Below are 16,398 nucleotides of genomic sequence, written 5' to 3' on the forward strand. Positions count from 1 at the left end.
GCACCACAAACAGTCGAGGGTTACAAGGTCAAAATTTGAAAAATCTGGCAAAGTATCGATTGAAAATCTGGAATAATCTGGCAGACGAAAATCTAACAATTCTGAATGGTGTAGGGTAGGGAATATATAAATTAGTTAAAAAAGTTTATAGAATTCAGATGGTTTATCAATTTTGGCCTTAAAAAATGATAAATTTGCATTTTCTTTAAGAAATACATATTCTTTATTTTTAATTTTCATTTAAATTCGTTAATTTTAAAGAAACAGTTGTTCAAAATGCGCATAAAATGAAAAATCTGGCAAAATCTGGCATAGAGAAGAGTGAATCTTTTTTCTGGCATACACTTGAAAAATCTGGCAATTTATCTGGCAACCTAGTAACCCTGAGTCGAGCCTTCAAATATTCACTAATTTCATGAAAATTTGATCACCCAAAATTACCACACGAAAAAATATCCTGCCCTCTGAGACATAAGCTTTAAACTTCGTGTAATTAGTAGGTTATGCTTGTAAATTTTGAGAAATTTTTGAAAATTGATTATTTTTTTAAATTTTAAAATCAAATAACTCGGCCTTGGAGTAACAAATTAAACTTTTTTAAAGAGAAAATATTCGTGATGAGATTTACTACAAGCTTTGGATAATATTTACTGGATTACAGTGAAAAATATCCTAAATTAAATAAGCATTTTTTCAAACAAAAATAAATGAATTAGAGACACCATGAAATAAAAAAAAAACCCCGAGAATTCTGTGATGGACATAAAAAACGGATTGCTTCAAACTTTTGAAATTATGTTTTGATCAAAAGTGGAAAATTAAGATTAAAACTATATTTTTAGCTAAATCAGTACTTATAATTTCAACCTGGGTGCCCCTAACCAAAAATGCATTAAAATTCATGGTTCAAAACCATAAAAAGGTCCCATTTAACTCTGAGCACACATGAGGCAGCTGAAAAAAAACCAAAACCCGATGCGACACTGTCATTTTCCAACTGTAAAACAAGCTTTTCCGACCCAGAACTACCACAAAACGGAGGGAAAAAAAATCAACCATCTAAATTCACAACCCGACACAAAGTAGCACTTTACTTCAGAAGACGGGGGGAAGGTGGGGACTGGATCTTGCTTTTGCAAGAAATGCCTCAATTAGTGCTTCACCGTGCGCGACTAATTAAATTTGAGTTGTTGAATAAATTACACACAGTAGCCGGCGGCGGCGGCGGGGCAAAAATTTTGCTCAAAAACTTCAAGTTTTGTGTCCTTTGCTGGGCGCTCGAAAAGGTAGTCCAGTTTGCTACCTTTGTTTCTTGCTTTGCTGAAATTTTGCTCGTTATGTCCAAATTAAATGATGGCCTCCCCCTTTCTGAGCGGATAACAAGTCCACGCTGGACGGTTGGAGTCAAAAAGGGTGAGTTTTATTCAGTTTTGAAAATAAAGAATTAAAGAATTTATTCCAATTTTTCTCAAAAAAAAAACAAGCTGAAATCAAAAATGAACGATTTCTTTTAAAGTTCACCGAAAATTTTCACCCACCGCCAAATTACCCGAATCACCAGATCACCTGGTTTACTGACGAAACTGAATCGTAGGATGCTGCATTGGATATGGAAATCCAAAGCAAACTAGATAGCTTGATGTTTCTGGTGGCAATATTGTCACTAATTGGCTGTGCGAGCGATCAGGTTCAAGACTTTAATTAAGGCCCCCTTGGGCTGCTGACCGTGGACAGCGGGAAAACCCCGCGCCCTACTTTGGGAATTGAATTTTTCCGCCCTAAATGAAAAATTTAAACTTTGAGCGTGAAACAGTACCAGTCGCATTAATTATCCGGCTTAAGAAACTTACTTCAGGAAATTGAAGTTGCATGATTTTTTTTACATTCTGTTGAAATATAAGGTATAGTACAAATCAGTAATTTTCCAATTTCAACAACCTTGATGGTCTTCCATTGCGTAGAAATCGAAAGATAATATTACTGTCACCACTCATATTCGGAATAGTTTAGAGATCGATCAGTGTTTTGACAGTGTCCTCAAATTAGGAACACTTTTTTCAGATGTTAACAAACTTTGGTTCTCTCAGGAGTGAATATTTTTCAAAAATAATAAATTAAATGACTTAAAGCGCTGGAACTAATGCAATACAGGTTTATTATGCTTTCATGAGTTGTTTGTTCTTTTAATTAGGCCTTGCAAATATTTTTCAAAGCTAAAATAAATAGAAGAAAAATCCAATCTAATGCCCGTAGTAAATTTTCAAAGGGCGTAACCTAGGACGTCAAATTTCCCGGGTTTTGAATTTCCCGGGAAACGGGAAAAATATTTTTGAAATCCCGGGAATTCCCGGGATCCCGGAAAATTTTGGAAGCAATCATAAAACCTATGTTTTCATAATATTTAATATGTTTTCAAGCTTAAAATCATAGAATTAGCTCAATAATAATAATTGATGACAATCTAAACTTCAATCTAAACAAGGACGAAAGTTTTTAAATAAATGAAAATAAATTAAAAATTGATTTTTTATGTTCTTTGCTGTACTTTGGATTTCAAAAAACTACAAATTTCAATTTCAATGTTATTGAAATTAAATAAGTGTTTGATAAATATATTTCTTTTATATATTTTTTATATGCCATAACTAGAAAAGCTTGAAAAATGTCTTTAAAATGTTGAAAAAACGAAGAGCGACAACAAAGCCAGTGTTTTTTCAAAAGGTCCTATAAGCTATTGTCTTGCATATATTTAAAGACTTTTTAAAAAACTTTTGAAATAAAATGATACCAGTCAATGTAAAATTTTAGATAAATTTTGAATGCCTTATTTTAAATAAACATATTTTAAAAATTATCTTCAAGTTACTACCGCCAACTGGGGAGAATCAGGACTACAGGCTAAAAAGGTACAGGAGATTTCAGAGCAATAAATTTGGAAATCGGTGTAAGTATTGTTTTGTTTTGTTCTGTTCCTGTTTTAACCGAAATTATTCAAAACACGATGCAAAATTGACTTAAATAGCTGTTCGTTACATTTGTCGTGATTTGCCCCAGATTCCGGTGTTTGCTGAAAAATAATTTAAGATGATATTAAATATAATACTCAATCTTAAAAAAAATACATACAATTGAATACAAATTTGCGGATCTCTGAACTAAAATTTTCCCTAATAAGCACACGGCACACACACAGCTTAACTGCTTAACAAAAGTCGCTATCAAAATCTGTTCACTTGCGCAAACGTTTTCAAAGCTCTTAAGATAAGAAATTGCTTCCAACTACCGGCATCATGTTCTTTTGCACATTAGTTAGTCACTCACTTGAAAAATAATCCCGAAACATGTAAATAATAAGCAAGCACCATCAAAAAAACAAACGCGCCAAGTCTTTTGACGTTTGCCTTTTGACGACCCATTCCAATCGAAGGCTGAAGAAAACCGAGCGAGAAGCGAAGGCAAAAAAAGAACAAACGGTGGCCACCAATACCACCAGCAGAGCCTGTTGGAGTAAGCCAGTGATGCCAGGAAACTTTCTCCATGAATGCAATTTTTCATGAGTGTTCGCTTAAAATTTCATCAATTTTGGCAGCACTAAGCAGACCCAAAAGAGCGCTGGAAGAAAAAAAGAACTAAGCTGAAAATAGGAAAATGGGCGTGGCCCAATGCACTCGACTGTTTAGAATGCATTTGGGAAATATTTTTTTCAAATGCTTGTAAAAGGAATAGCCTAACTTTTAATAAAAGTGAAAATAAACAGAAATGTTCTCAAAAAGTTGCTCTACTCGTTGCTGTACTTGGTTTTAGTAAATTTCAAGGAACACTCCAGATTATCCAGCATCATTCAAACACGACCGCTTATTAGGCTTAAAATGGGTATTTTCCCCTATGTATTCAACTGTTCATCTATTTCTACAACAAAATCTGAATTTACAGACAAAAAATTGATTTTTTCGGTTTCGGGAATTCCCGGGACAAATTATGTAAATTTCCGGGATTCGGGAATTCCCGGTTTGGGAAAAATCCCGGGAATTCCCAGGATGGACGCACTAGTAACCTTGAATGTAAAAGCAGCTTATCCAACTCACACTTAACCAGTAATTCTGTTTTGCTATCATTTGTTTTCCAAATACCGTCATAAGGGGTGACATTGGGTCTGGGGGATGAGATAAGGTCATATAAAAACGCTGAAATTTGTATGTCCCAATCTCACCCCCGGGCCCAATGTCAATTTTTATTACGAATGAATAAAAAAAATTTAAATATTTTTAAATAAATAAAATTAATAAAATGGAGGCGGGGTCCCTGGCCGTGTAGGTTCCTGTTCCTGCCCATTCCCGTGGCCGTGTCCTTGTCGTGCTCTTGACCTTTGTGTCCATGAGAAACGGAACATTTTTTTTATTTTAAATTCAAATTCCCGGCACTGACACCCAGGGTTGCCAGTTTGCCAGAAACATCTGGGAACGCAAGATTTTTCATTTTTTCAAGAATAAAGATTCTTTGCCAGATATTGACAGATTTTGCCAGTATTTTCACTTTATGCTCATTTTGAACATCTTTTTGAACGAATGTAATTGAAAATCATAAAATTAAGAATGTTTTTTTCTTAAATAAAATGTAAATTCATTATTTTTGAGGCCTTACAATCAGTTACGCCATCTGAATTCACCATTCTGAATGGTTAGCGTTTGGTCTACCAGATTTTTCCAGATCTTTTATCGATACTTTACCAGATTTTTAAAATTTTGGCCTGGTAACCCTACTGACACCTGTCAAAAAAGTTCATTTGGTTTATTTACCATTGAGGTTAAGTTCCGAGCTTTCCTCCTTTATTCCTCACGAAAACAGCATGATATGAAAAAAAAAGTTGTCCGATCGGTCTCAATTTTTTTCCGGGGGTTCCTTGGCTGAAATAATGAGACCCGTTTTGTTTGGCCCTTATGGTGACCTACGCCTTGTTAGGGTGGTCCAAAAAATGTAAATTTTCGTCGATTTTCGTAAAAAAACACATTTTTCAAAAAATCATAACTCCGCGCCATTTCAACCGATTTAACGGTGCACATCAACCAGAGCTTTTGCACCCAGATTTTTGTTACAGACATTTTAGTATCTTCAAAACTACGGGTACTATCGAAATATTTTTTTATTCATCCCCTAAAATACTGTCCACAAAGCAATTTACAACAAAGTTTGATTAATTTAACAATCCCGTTATTGCAGGATTGGGTCCGTAAGTTTGACAATTTTGGAATAAGAAGACAACAACTTCCTTCGTTGCTGTGCACCCTTAAGCTGTCCTAAATGGAAGGTGATTTATTGAGCTTCAGGAGAAAAATAGTTTGGAAGTTAAAAAATCTCACCCAAATTTCGAGACAACAATCAGTCAAAACAAAAGTTTGTAATTGTTTTTGAAAAAGTTTGTAATTGTTTTTGAACGTCTAAAAAATCAATCGATAAGATTACATTGATATTAGTTAAAATTTTCTGAGCTAGCTCGCCCAGCCCAGGTCCCTGCTCCACACTATTGACGAGCCTGGTGTTGGTATCAATGAAATCACTTTCCAAAGATTGAAAAGGTAGTTTTTAGGCCATTTTTCGAATCGGTAGCTTTTCCCTATACACGCACTTGATATTGCAATTCTTCAACGGTTGCAATTGTCAAGGTTGTCCCGAGCAACGAATATGAATCTTGCTATGAATGTTTAACGAGTTCAAAGGAACCACTCACACGCATACACTTTGAAGAGAACACTTTTCCTCGTCCATACGTGGCCAAGTTAGATTTGAAGATCCCCTGTAAGATTAGGGAACCTACATTGGAGCGGCAAACGGAGTTGGAATCAGTGGGACAAATTTCGCATCTTCAATATAAATGCTCTCTACCTAAAAAACAGGAATAAGAATTGCAGCTTTGCTGAACATGATGGAGCAATTCAAACTGTTGAAACGACAAAGCAAGATACAAAGTAGGGTAAAAGCATGTATTTCCAACTGGTATATAAAGCTCAGCTTCTAGAAAGAGGATTTAACTATAACCAATAGAATAAGTTCAGAATAAATATTTGTGAAAATCGACAAAATATATGAAAAAAGAATTAAACCCGTCAAACAAACGTACCCTTGCCCTCTTTGTATACTGAATAGTTCACTTGTAAGTAATAAAGAGAAGAGTAAAATAAGTTTTATACCCAGCAGGAATTACTGTCAATCGTCCGAGTGGAATGTAAATAAATTGCACCGGTACAAGTGCAGCAATGTTGAATTTCTACAAAGTGGCGTATCGACCTCTACAGTAATCCCTCGATGATCCGACTTCTGACAGTTGTCGTCAACTTTCTTCACTTTTTGATCAAACTTTTAACATGAGTCACTTCAAGATGTTACAACGACTTTGGACCTCTGCACTTTTCTTCTTTTTCGATTGTAACAAAAAAAAACCAAGGAAAAACTGCAAACTAAGCTCATGTCAGGGCTGTGGATTTCACCATAGAGCAGCTCTCGAGAACTGTTCTAGGGATGCTTGATATCATTCCGTCCCAGCAAGAATTCACCCTTAGAAGTGGACCGCTCTCGAATGCCCAACATTCTTCGTTTCAGCCCACGTGGCGGCGGTAATCCCTAGTGACCGCATGCTCAACCACCGAGCCGAGGCTCGAATTCATTGACTCAAAGATTTATTGCCTGCGTGCGCGTGCTTCTTTTGGAGTCCGCCACTCATGATTGCTCTAGGTTGATCCGATCGCAGTTGGCCTCGACCGGTCGTCACTGAAGAAGAAAATTTCGCACTAATTCTCCCCATTAGGTCATCGCGAGGTAGGCTGCATTCATTGCAGCGCTGGTCGGCGACGACTTCCATCTAACTTGACATGCTTACTTGGATGGTTCGTACATGTGCGTACGTGCGGTTCTAGCGGTCCCCAACATTTGGGGAGGCCGGCAAACGAGGTTCTGATGCTGTAAAGGGACACACGGATCTGGGTTTCGGAAAAAAGAAAAACACGGAGCAGCTATAAAATGGCTTCGACTAGCCGCAAACAGTGGCAGTAGTGGTTTGTAGTGCAATTTATCAACTTAGGCTTAAGCTGTTCTCTACCTAGATCTCAACTAAACCGTTTCTCTCAAAATGAAATTTCTGGTGAGTGTTGCAGTCGCTGTGCCAACAGTTGCAGTTCAAGCTGTGGTGATGGGTTTGTGGTGAAAATAAAAACTAGTTAATCCAAGGAATAAATTATTTATTGCTGAATCAAATTTGAAAAGCAAAGCAAAGGAAATCAAGGAAAGTAATCATTTGTGATTTTTTGTTTGATTTTTTGTAATTTGAGATTCAATTCAGAAATCAGCCAATTTTTTGTTTTTTTTTTTGCATTTTGGGAATGAAGAGGGATACTATAAAATATACTTGTTTTTCTTATTCTTATTGAGGCCGTTTGGATATTTGACTCTGGCCAAATTCGAGGGAGGGAAAAAAATTAATGACCCAGCCCTGTTGCTTTGCAGTCAGAAATTTTTAAATAATGCATGTATTGACGAAACAAAGTTTTCGCAAAAAAAACTTTTTCGGTACTGTAAATTCGAATTAAACAAAAAAAAATCTAAATATGTGTAATTGACTTCCAACGCAGGAATATGCATTGCAAATTGTTGAATGTTAGTTAGACTCCTATTTCCAGCGAAATTTTAATATCTTTTGAGATTTTTTTCGGCTTCTGGAATTGTTTGATACTAAAAAGGCATCTTGAGACATGTTATAAATTTTCTAACTGTTCTAAGTTAAACAATTTTTTTATGCAAAATCAAAATTAATACCAAAACTTTAATATTGCTTACCACTAAAATTTTATACTAAATATCCTCTGTTATTACTCGTAGCTTTATAACAGTAATTACTAAATCCTACTCGATAATAACAAGGTCTCAGTACAAAAAGGACTTAATAAAAATAATGCTATAAAAAAATGTTTTTAGAAACAAAGCCTACACAGTACAACCTCAATTCACCTCAATTTAGACTGAAAAAGTGACATTACACCAGAAAAGTGGTAAAATTACACATTTCCAGAGGTAAAATAACACCTTTTTTCTGACATAAAAGTTGTACCCCTTCCCAGATGTAATATAACCATATTTTTTTTTCTGTGTATCATTTTAAAGTTAAAATTAAATTTTGAGAAAAAATCATATTTTTTTCGGCAAGAGTCCATAAGTGTCTATTTCGAAAAATATTTTTTTTCATGCAAGTTCGTCTAAAAACTGAATATTGCCTCTTTCTTTATTATTGTCTCCCAAGTATAAAATAAAGAAACAATAAAATTTAAGTTTTCCAACAAAGTTAATATGATGATATTACATCGGGGAATGTTAACAAATTTCGTGTCAGAAAAAAATGTGTTATTTTATATCAAGAACTGGTGAAATTTTCATCAGTTTCTGATAAATTTCACATTTTTAAACATTATTTTAGGTAAAATTACTTATAGAAAACAGAAAAACATTCAACCAACCGATTCTTTTCCCTCCAAAATTCAATTTGATTTTACTGTGAAGTGTCTCGCAAATATTTTAAAATTTAAAAATGAAGACTAACATTTTAAAATGGCGTTGCATTGAATTTTTTACCCTTTGACTTTTTAATCTTGGATTTGTATATTTCTTTCAAAATCAAAATCATTCAAACTTTTTTTCGTGGATATCGGAAAATTTTACGTGTGATACATTTTTTGACATTTTGAATCAGAAGACAAAATAAAAATTTTGATGATTTGTATGCTTTGATGAGGTTTTTTCTTCAGAACCTGTATTTCTCAAAAACTAGGTTAAATTTTAATTTTTTATGTTTTGTAAATTGGATCATTTTTTTTCAGAAATATCGGCATTTAAAAATTGAGTCCTTTTTGGTGACACCTAAAAAACTAAGGAACGGAAAAGTCAATCTTAAAAGTTTAAAAAACAAATTTATACGAAAATTTATCAGTATTTTGGAAAAAAAAAACATTCAGAAATGGGCACTCATGAGCACTATTTAAAAAAGATTTGTTTCTCAAAATGAACTGAAAGTGACATTAACTTAAATTCGATTATCCCAAAGACTTATATTCCTTGAAAATTCTAATCAAGCTCATACTGAACTGTGGCTCAAAATTGGCATTTTTGGTCCCCTAAAATATGCCCAAAAAAATAACAAAAATCATAATCGAATATCAAAAGTACTGATTTTAGAAATTTGACTGTAAGTGCTAAAAAGTTAATATTAATAATTGATTTTTTTAAAGAGATCAACTGTCTATCCTTATTAATCCTCACCTACAACTTCGCGGAAGACACCTAATCAATCAGAAAACTTTTTCCCACGATGGGACCATTCATAAACCACGTGGACACTTTTTTGGGAATCTGTTACCCCCCAAACAGATTTTTAATTAGCTTAGCCGATGCAAATATTTTGAAAAGTTTAGACTTCGTTTTTTTTTGGACTTAAACAGTCTACATTTTTTAACTGACGATATCTTGGAAACTATTAGTATAATTTTCTACGTTTAAATAACGAAACTTTTGTGATATTTTCCAATATTTTTTTATCATGCATAACATTTTTAGGCAGAGAAAACAATTATTTGCAAATTTTTTAATGTTAAACTTGGTTGATATTTAATATAAAAATATTAATGTTGAAAAGAGCAGACAATTTCTCAAGAAATTTAAAAAAAAGTTTTTATCCGTACTCGACCTACACACAAAAAAAATATTTACGAATGTTACATCAATTATGATGTAACATATTTGCACGTCATTGCACATTTCAATTTAAATGCAATTTGATGTAAATTTTCAGCAAATTATACGTAATAACGTCGAATCTCAAGTTTACATCAACTGAGTTTACATTTGATTCATTTTTCTAATGACAAAAGGTCAAAAGACGTAAGGTCGAATGGACAAAAGGTCGAAAGTGGACAAAAGGTCGAATGGATAAAACGTTAAAAGGACAAAAGGTTAATGTGAAGTTATAAACTTCTTAAAAAAATGCTTGAAATAAATACTTTCTTTCAAACAAATCTTATTCTTTTTTCTGTAAGTTTATCCTTGGGTTATCCATCCATTTTGTAATGATCTTTTTTTTTTTTTCAAATAAACAAAATAACTTCCAAACCATTTTTGAGAAGATTGCCATTTTTTCAAACATGAGCAGTTCTCTTAAAAAAGAGTTCGACTTCTAAAATATATTGGAAGTTTATTTTTATTTTTAAAAACAACCTATTCTTGATTGTCACATATTTTGGTAAGTTTTTCTATTCTTTCAAACATGAGCAGTTCTTCCAATAAATGTTCGACTTCTAAAATATTTTGGAAGTTTATTTTTAATTTTAAAAACAGCCTGTTCTTGACTATCATAATATTTTTGTGATTTTTTCCATTTTTTTCAAATATGAGCCATTCTTTTAAAAAAAAGGTTGACCTCTTTAATATTTTTATTTAAATTAAATAACCTATTTTTGGCTGTCGTAATGATTTGGTGAATTTTTCCATTCTTTCATATATTAGCGGTTCTCTTTAAAAATGAGCAATTCTCTGAGATTTCGGTCATTCGATTCGATTCGGCTGAAACTTTTTTGGTGCCTTTGGTATGCCCAAAGAAGCCATTTTGCATCATTAGTTTGTCCATATAATATTCCATACAAATTTGGCAGCTGTCCATACAAAAATGATATGTGAAAATTCAAAAATCTGTATCTTTTGAAGAAATTTTTTGATCGATTTGGTGTCTTCGGCAAAGTTGTAGGTATGGGTACGGACTACACTGGAAAAAAATGATACACGGTAAAAAAATTTTTGGTGATTTTTAATTTCACTTTTTGTCTCTAAAACTTGTTATCCAAAAAAACACTTTTTTTTATTTTTTTTATTTTTTGAAATGTTTTAAAGGACATCAAATGCCAACTTTTCAGAAATTTTCAGAATGGGCAAAAAATCTTTGAACGAGTTATGATTTTTTGAATCAATACAATTTTTTTCAAAAAAGCGAAATATCGGTCGCAAAAATTTTTCAATTTCATTTTTCGACGTTTAATTGAATTTGCAATCAAAAAGTACTTTAGTGAAATTTTGATAAAGTGCTACGTTTTCAAGTTATAGCCATTTTTATGTAACTTTTTTCAACATAGTCGCAGTTATTGATTTTTAAAAACAGTGCCCATGTTTGCCCTCTTATGAAAAAAATATTTTTGAAAAGCTGAGAAAATTCTCTATATTTTGCTTTTTCGGACTTTGTTGATACGACCCTTAGTTGCTGAGATATTGCCATGCAAAGGTTTAAAAACAAGAAAATTGATGTTTTCTAAGTCTCACCCAAACAACCCACCATTTTCTAATGTCAATATCTCAGCAACTAATGGTCCGATTCACCAGGGCTGTGGAGTCGGAGTCGGAGTCGGAGCCGGAGTCGGTGGAGTCGGGTCTTTTTGGGGACCTGTAGTCGGAGTCGGAGTCGGAGTCGTCAAAACTCGAACAGCTGGAGTCGGAGTCGGAGCCGGAGTCGGCTAAATTTTATGAGCTGGAGTCGGAGTCGGAGTCGGAGCCGACAATTTCTGATAACCCGGAGCCGGATGCGGAGTCGGAGTCATCTTAAATGCAAAAAAAATTCTTGTTGTTCAGTATTTGCTATAAAACAGCTTAATTTACAAAACTTCTTATATTTTTAACTGTTTTTTTAAGTCGTATGCACTGAATTGCCATTTTTTTTAAAAGATTTATCAGATGCCATTATGTTTTTGAAGCTTTTTATTGTGATTGGAAAACTCTTATTGTGTTATTATACTAAATGATAACCTGTTTATTCCCTCTTACCCAAGTATTTAGTATTATAACTCAGAAATATTTAATTGATTCTTGTCTGCATCCCTTTCAATTCAAATTTGACCAAATTTAATCTTGTTCTCTCTGAAAAAGTACACACACAGTCATCTTTTACCCTGATAGCGAATGTCTTGGAGGTTTTAAGTAAATCACTTTTCAGGGAAAAAATACGAGGTACAAAAAAAATTCAAAATAACAATTGCTGTTTTTGGAAATCGGAAAAAGTCACTGACAGTATAACTCTTCCAACAAATATTCAATCGTTATAACAATCTATTTCTAAGAAATCAACATGTGCATTTTGTTTTAAACTAAGTACAAAAAAATCAAAGTGTTGCATTTCAAATAATTGAAACTGACAAAAATTATCAATACAGTTGCAACTTATTTTGAAATAATCATTAAATATGTTAAATATATCGATTATCTTAATGTTTACTATTTTTCTACTAAAATATGAGCATGTTGATCCTTGACAAACTATTTTGATATCGTTGCAAAAAATCGTTGAACAAATCTCAAGATTTCAGTACCAAAAAGTACACAAAATTAAAATATTATTCAACCGGTAATAATTTTCTCATATTGTATGTCCCACGCCAATATTTTGGAAGGTGATTATCATTGCAAATCAATGTGCCTAAAAAAATGTTTTTTGGATAGTTTTCTTATAGGTCCTTTTAAAATGACCTAGAAAATATTTTACCTGTGGATTTCGGTTTTTATCCAATATTTTGATATTTCATATATTTTGAAGGAGGCGCACGATCATTCATAAAGCTTCGTTTTAGGTGAAGATTCAAGAAGTATTGCGCGCCTCCTTCTATGTATATTGAAAATTTTAAAATAAAAATAAATCAATAATTCCCAGGTAACATATTTTCTAGGTCACGGATATTTGAAAAGGACCCCTTAATTATCTTTTCCACGAAGACATTTTTTAGATACCTTGATTTGCGATCATAATCTTTAAATAGTAGTTTATGCAACAAGTTGCAAAAAGAAGTTGTTTTAAGCACGAGTCGTACATTTATCCAACGAGGTTTACCGAGTTGGACAAATACGATGAGTGCTGCAAAAAACAAGTTCTGCAACGAGTCGTTTACAACATTTTTTGCAATTCCGAAAAACGCTTTTTGAATGGAATTTTATGTCAATTATTCATGTGTTAAGTAAACTCACCGTTCAAAACAAAAAAATATTGAAAAATGTTACTTTTCGATACTAGTGCTGAAAAGTTCAACTTTTCAGCACCCATTTCAAGTGGAACTTTTCAGCACTGGTGTTGAAAGGTATAAATTTTCCATTTTGTTATTTTTGGTAGGGAAAAGTAGGCCGTTTCGTTTCTCCAGAAGGACAGGAAAAGTTGACAGTTTCACAGCGGAATTGCAAAAAAAAAAAACAGTTTCGTTTAAAATTGTTATTTAAAAAACAAGGTGACTTTGATAGTCAATGTGCTTCTTATAAATGTCAGCTTAAAAGTGTGCAAATTGAATTTATTTGTTAAATCGATCATTAAGGCCAGGTTTCTTTTAATGATTCATTAAAAAATATATATTTAAATATAAATAAAATAAAATATATATTTAATATTAAAATAAATGTAAATAAAACAAACAAGCTAATTTGAGGTTAAGTAAATAAAACCCAATTTAATTACAAAACTGTTCTTCTGAAAATGCCTTCAAAACTGGAGATAGTTTTTGAATTCTGTTTCAACAACGTATAAAACTTGTAACCTAGAAACTTTTTTCCGATGAATCTTCCTTGAGAAAAACATAGCACTTAGAGAGTATTTGAATAAACCTATTTATTAATGTTTTCAAAATAATAGTTAACAAACTTTTGAAACATTTCAAAATATGTGGAGTCGGAGTCGGAGTCGGAGCCAACAATTTGAAGAAAGCTGGAGTCGGAGTCGGAGTCGGAGTCGGCTAGAGTTGGTAGGCCGGAGTTGGAGTCGGAGTCGGAGTCGGTTGGGACTGAAAGCCGGAGCCGGAGTCGGAGTTGGAGTCGTCTAATCTCAGAAAGCCGGAGTCGGAGTCGGAGTCGGAGTCGCTTGAAATATGACCCGACTCCGCAGCCCTGCGATTCACAATGTTAAAATATGAAACATTCGTGAAATTTTCTAACCTTTTCGAAAAAAATTTTTTCTAAAATTTTAAATCAAGACTAACATTTCAAAAGGACCAAAATTCAATATTGCGCCCGTTTGACATCAATTAAAATGCAAATGCAAAATGGCTTCTTTGGGCATACCACCAAAAAAGTTTCAGCCGGATTAAAAAATACAAAAATTAAAATTAAAGAAAAATACGGATTCCGTAGAGAACTGCTCAAATACGACTTCTTAAATATTTTGTAAGTTTTTATTTTATTTATAAAAATCGTTGGAATATTTTAGAGACTTTTACATTCTTTCAAATTAAAATAGTTTCGAAAAATTAAAAAGTTTTGCTTCTTAAAAATTGTTGCAAGTTTTCTCTCCTTTTTTAATCTATCCTCATGGTCACAATAGATCCGAAGAAAATCCGACTTCAAAAACATAGCTCGATCGTGTTTATTTATATTTTTAAAGATAAACCCCCTCTTACCTCCCCTTCAAAAATTCTCCATCAATTCAGGGGAAAGTTTTTATTCAGAAGACCTCTGAATTTTAAAGAATATAGAAGTGAAATTAAAGAAAAATGTTCAAATCACCTTTCAATATTTGTGGATTTAGGCTCACATCAAAAGTTTTGTTTTGTATAATGTTTTTTTTTTAATTCGACATTTTGTCCATTCGACCTTTTGTCCATTCGACCTCATGTCTTTCGACCTTCTGTCATATACTCACCTGTCTTTATTCCGAGTGAATTCATGTTGTCACCAGACCTGTAGGATCAGTAAACGAAAATCAAGAAAATCCCTTAGTAATTTCCATGTAAACTTTTACCTACACAGAGAAAAAAAGTTGAATTTTGGAATGTTGAAAATTTTGTAGGTTGAATATTTCCTCTTTTTTTTGAGTAATATTTCATAAAAAATGTTTTTAAAATGTGAACCTGATGAATATTCATCAAAAACTGATGAAAATTCATCATTTTCTGGGGTAAAATAAATATTTTTTTTGCCACAAAATCTGTCACCATTTCCTGATGAATATTATCATCATTTTTTTTTCTGTGTACAGTTGCCAGGCCAATTCTCAACCAAAGGGGAACCTCGGTTTGCCGTAATCTTAGAACTTTTTTTGTTAGCTGAAACATCCTAATGAATAATTTTAAACCGCTTTCTCACATGCAACTTTTTGAAAATTGGACAATTATAAGTAAAACGGTCATATTAAAAAAAAATACTAAAATTAATGCTTTTCCCCCCAGATCGTACTAACCTGCTTGGTGGCCGCTGCCTGTGCCGCCCCTAAGCCCGCTCCCATCGGAGGTTACTTCGGTGACGACCATGGCCTCTCGTACGCCGTGGCCGCTCCAGCTCCGGTGGTCAAGTATGCCGCCGCGCCCGCTCCGGTGGTTTCCTATGTCCACGCGGCCCCGGCCGTCCACGCCGTTCATGCCGCTCCGGCTCCGACCATCGTGAAGGCTGCCGTTCCGGCGGCCACCAGCTACGCCACCATCCACCAGGTGCACACGCCCGTCCACGTGGCCGCCGCCCCAGCCGTGGTCAAGTACGCCGCGCCCGCTCCGGTAGTGCAGTACGTCCAGGCCGCGCCAGCTCCGGTGGTCAAGGTGGCCGCTGCTCCGACCTACGTCCACGCTGCCCCGGCACCGGTCGTCAAGTACGGACTTGGAGGTTATGGAGGTTATGGTGGATACGGTGGATATCACGGATTCGAAGGATACCACGGATGGTAAATTAAGGCCACGAACGAGGACAATGGTTTGCCAAAGATCGTACTGACCCCATGCGCCCCCTTCATAGATGATAATGATGATGACCGAGCGATAAGAAGAGAGTGCGTTCTCAGGATATGAATTTCATCTTCAAGCTATTTTACTGTCTCTGTATGGTTATCTATGCTGGTTTTTTGTTTTGTTTTTATTACACGCTTCAAATCACTGCCGAGCACCTGCTAATGAGGACAGTCTTGCTGAAGTTATGTTATGTTATGTTTAATTAAAGATGTTGAATTTCCGAAAATCTGTTTCAGTTTTGCGAAAATCACAATTCCCTACACATGAAGCTATCGCAAATTTTTTTGAATGCCATTTTCCTTACAAATTTGACAGCTGTGCAGTGTCCATACACAAATGGTAGTGAAAATTCAAAAATATGTTTTATTCGAAGGAATTTTATGACCGATTATCGCCCTAGTTTTAGGTCATGATTGGGCCGATGCAAATATTTTTCAATGGTTTGTCCCTTGACTCTTGGCGTTTCAACGTTTCAATTAACAACCTATTGAAAAATACAAATTCTGAAAATACACTTTTCGTTGACTATTTATAATTTAAAAAAAATAGTGTCAATCCTTATCCGTCTTAAAAGGTTACATACATGTAAATCGTCGTTTTTTTTTAATTTTAAAATCGGGCTTCGCCATGCACACGGGAT

The 16,398-nt window shown here is 34.1% G+C and overlaps 1 protein-coding gene across 1 annotated transcript; it reads left to right on the forward strand.

The window, feature by feature from the left end:
• Nucleotides 1-6,945: 6,945 nt before the first annotated feature.
• Nucleotides 6,946-15,974, forward strand: LOC120419289 (cuticle protein 65-like). The gene is made up of 2 exons (XM_039581958.2): nucleotides 6,946-7,132; nucleotides 15,210-15,974. The coding sequence occupies exons 1-2, from the start codon at nucleotides 7,121-7,123 to the stop codon at nucleotides 15,696-15,698; spliced, it is 501 nt and encodes a 166-aa protein (XP_039437892.1). The 5' UTR covers nucleotides 6,946-7,120; the 3' UTR covers nucleotides 15,699-15,974.
• Nucleotides 15,975-16,398: the final 424 nt, after the last annotated feature.

Source organism: Culex pipiens, chromosome 3 (assembly GCF_016801865.2).
Source record: "Culex pipiens pallens isolate TS chromosome 3, TS_CPP_V2, whole genome shotgun sequence".
Taxonomy (NCBI): domain Eukaryota; kingdom Metazoa; phylum Arthropoda; class Insecta; order Diptera; family Culicidae; genus Culex; species Culex pipiens.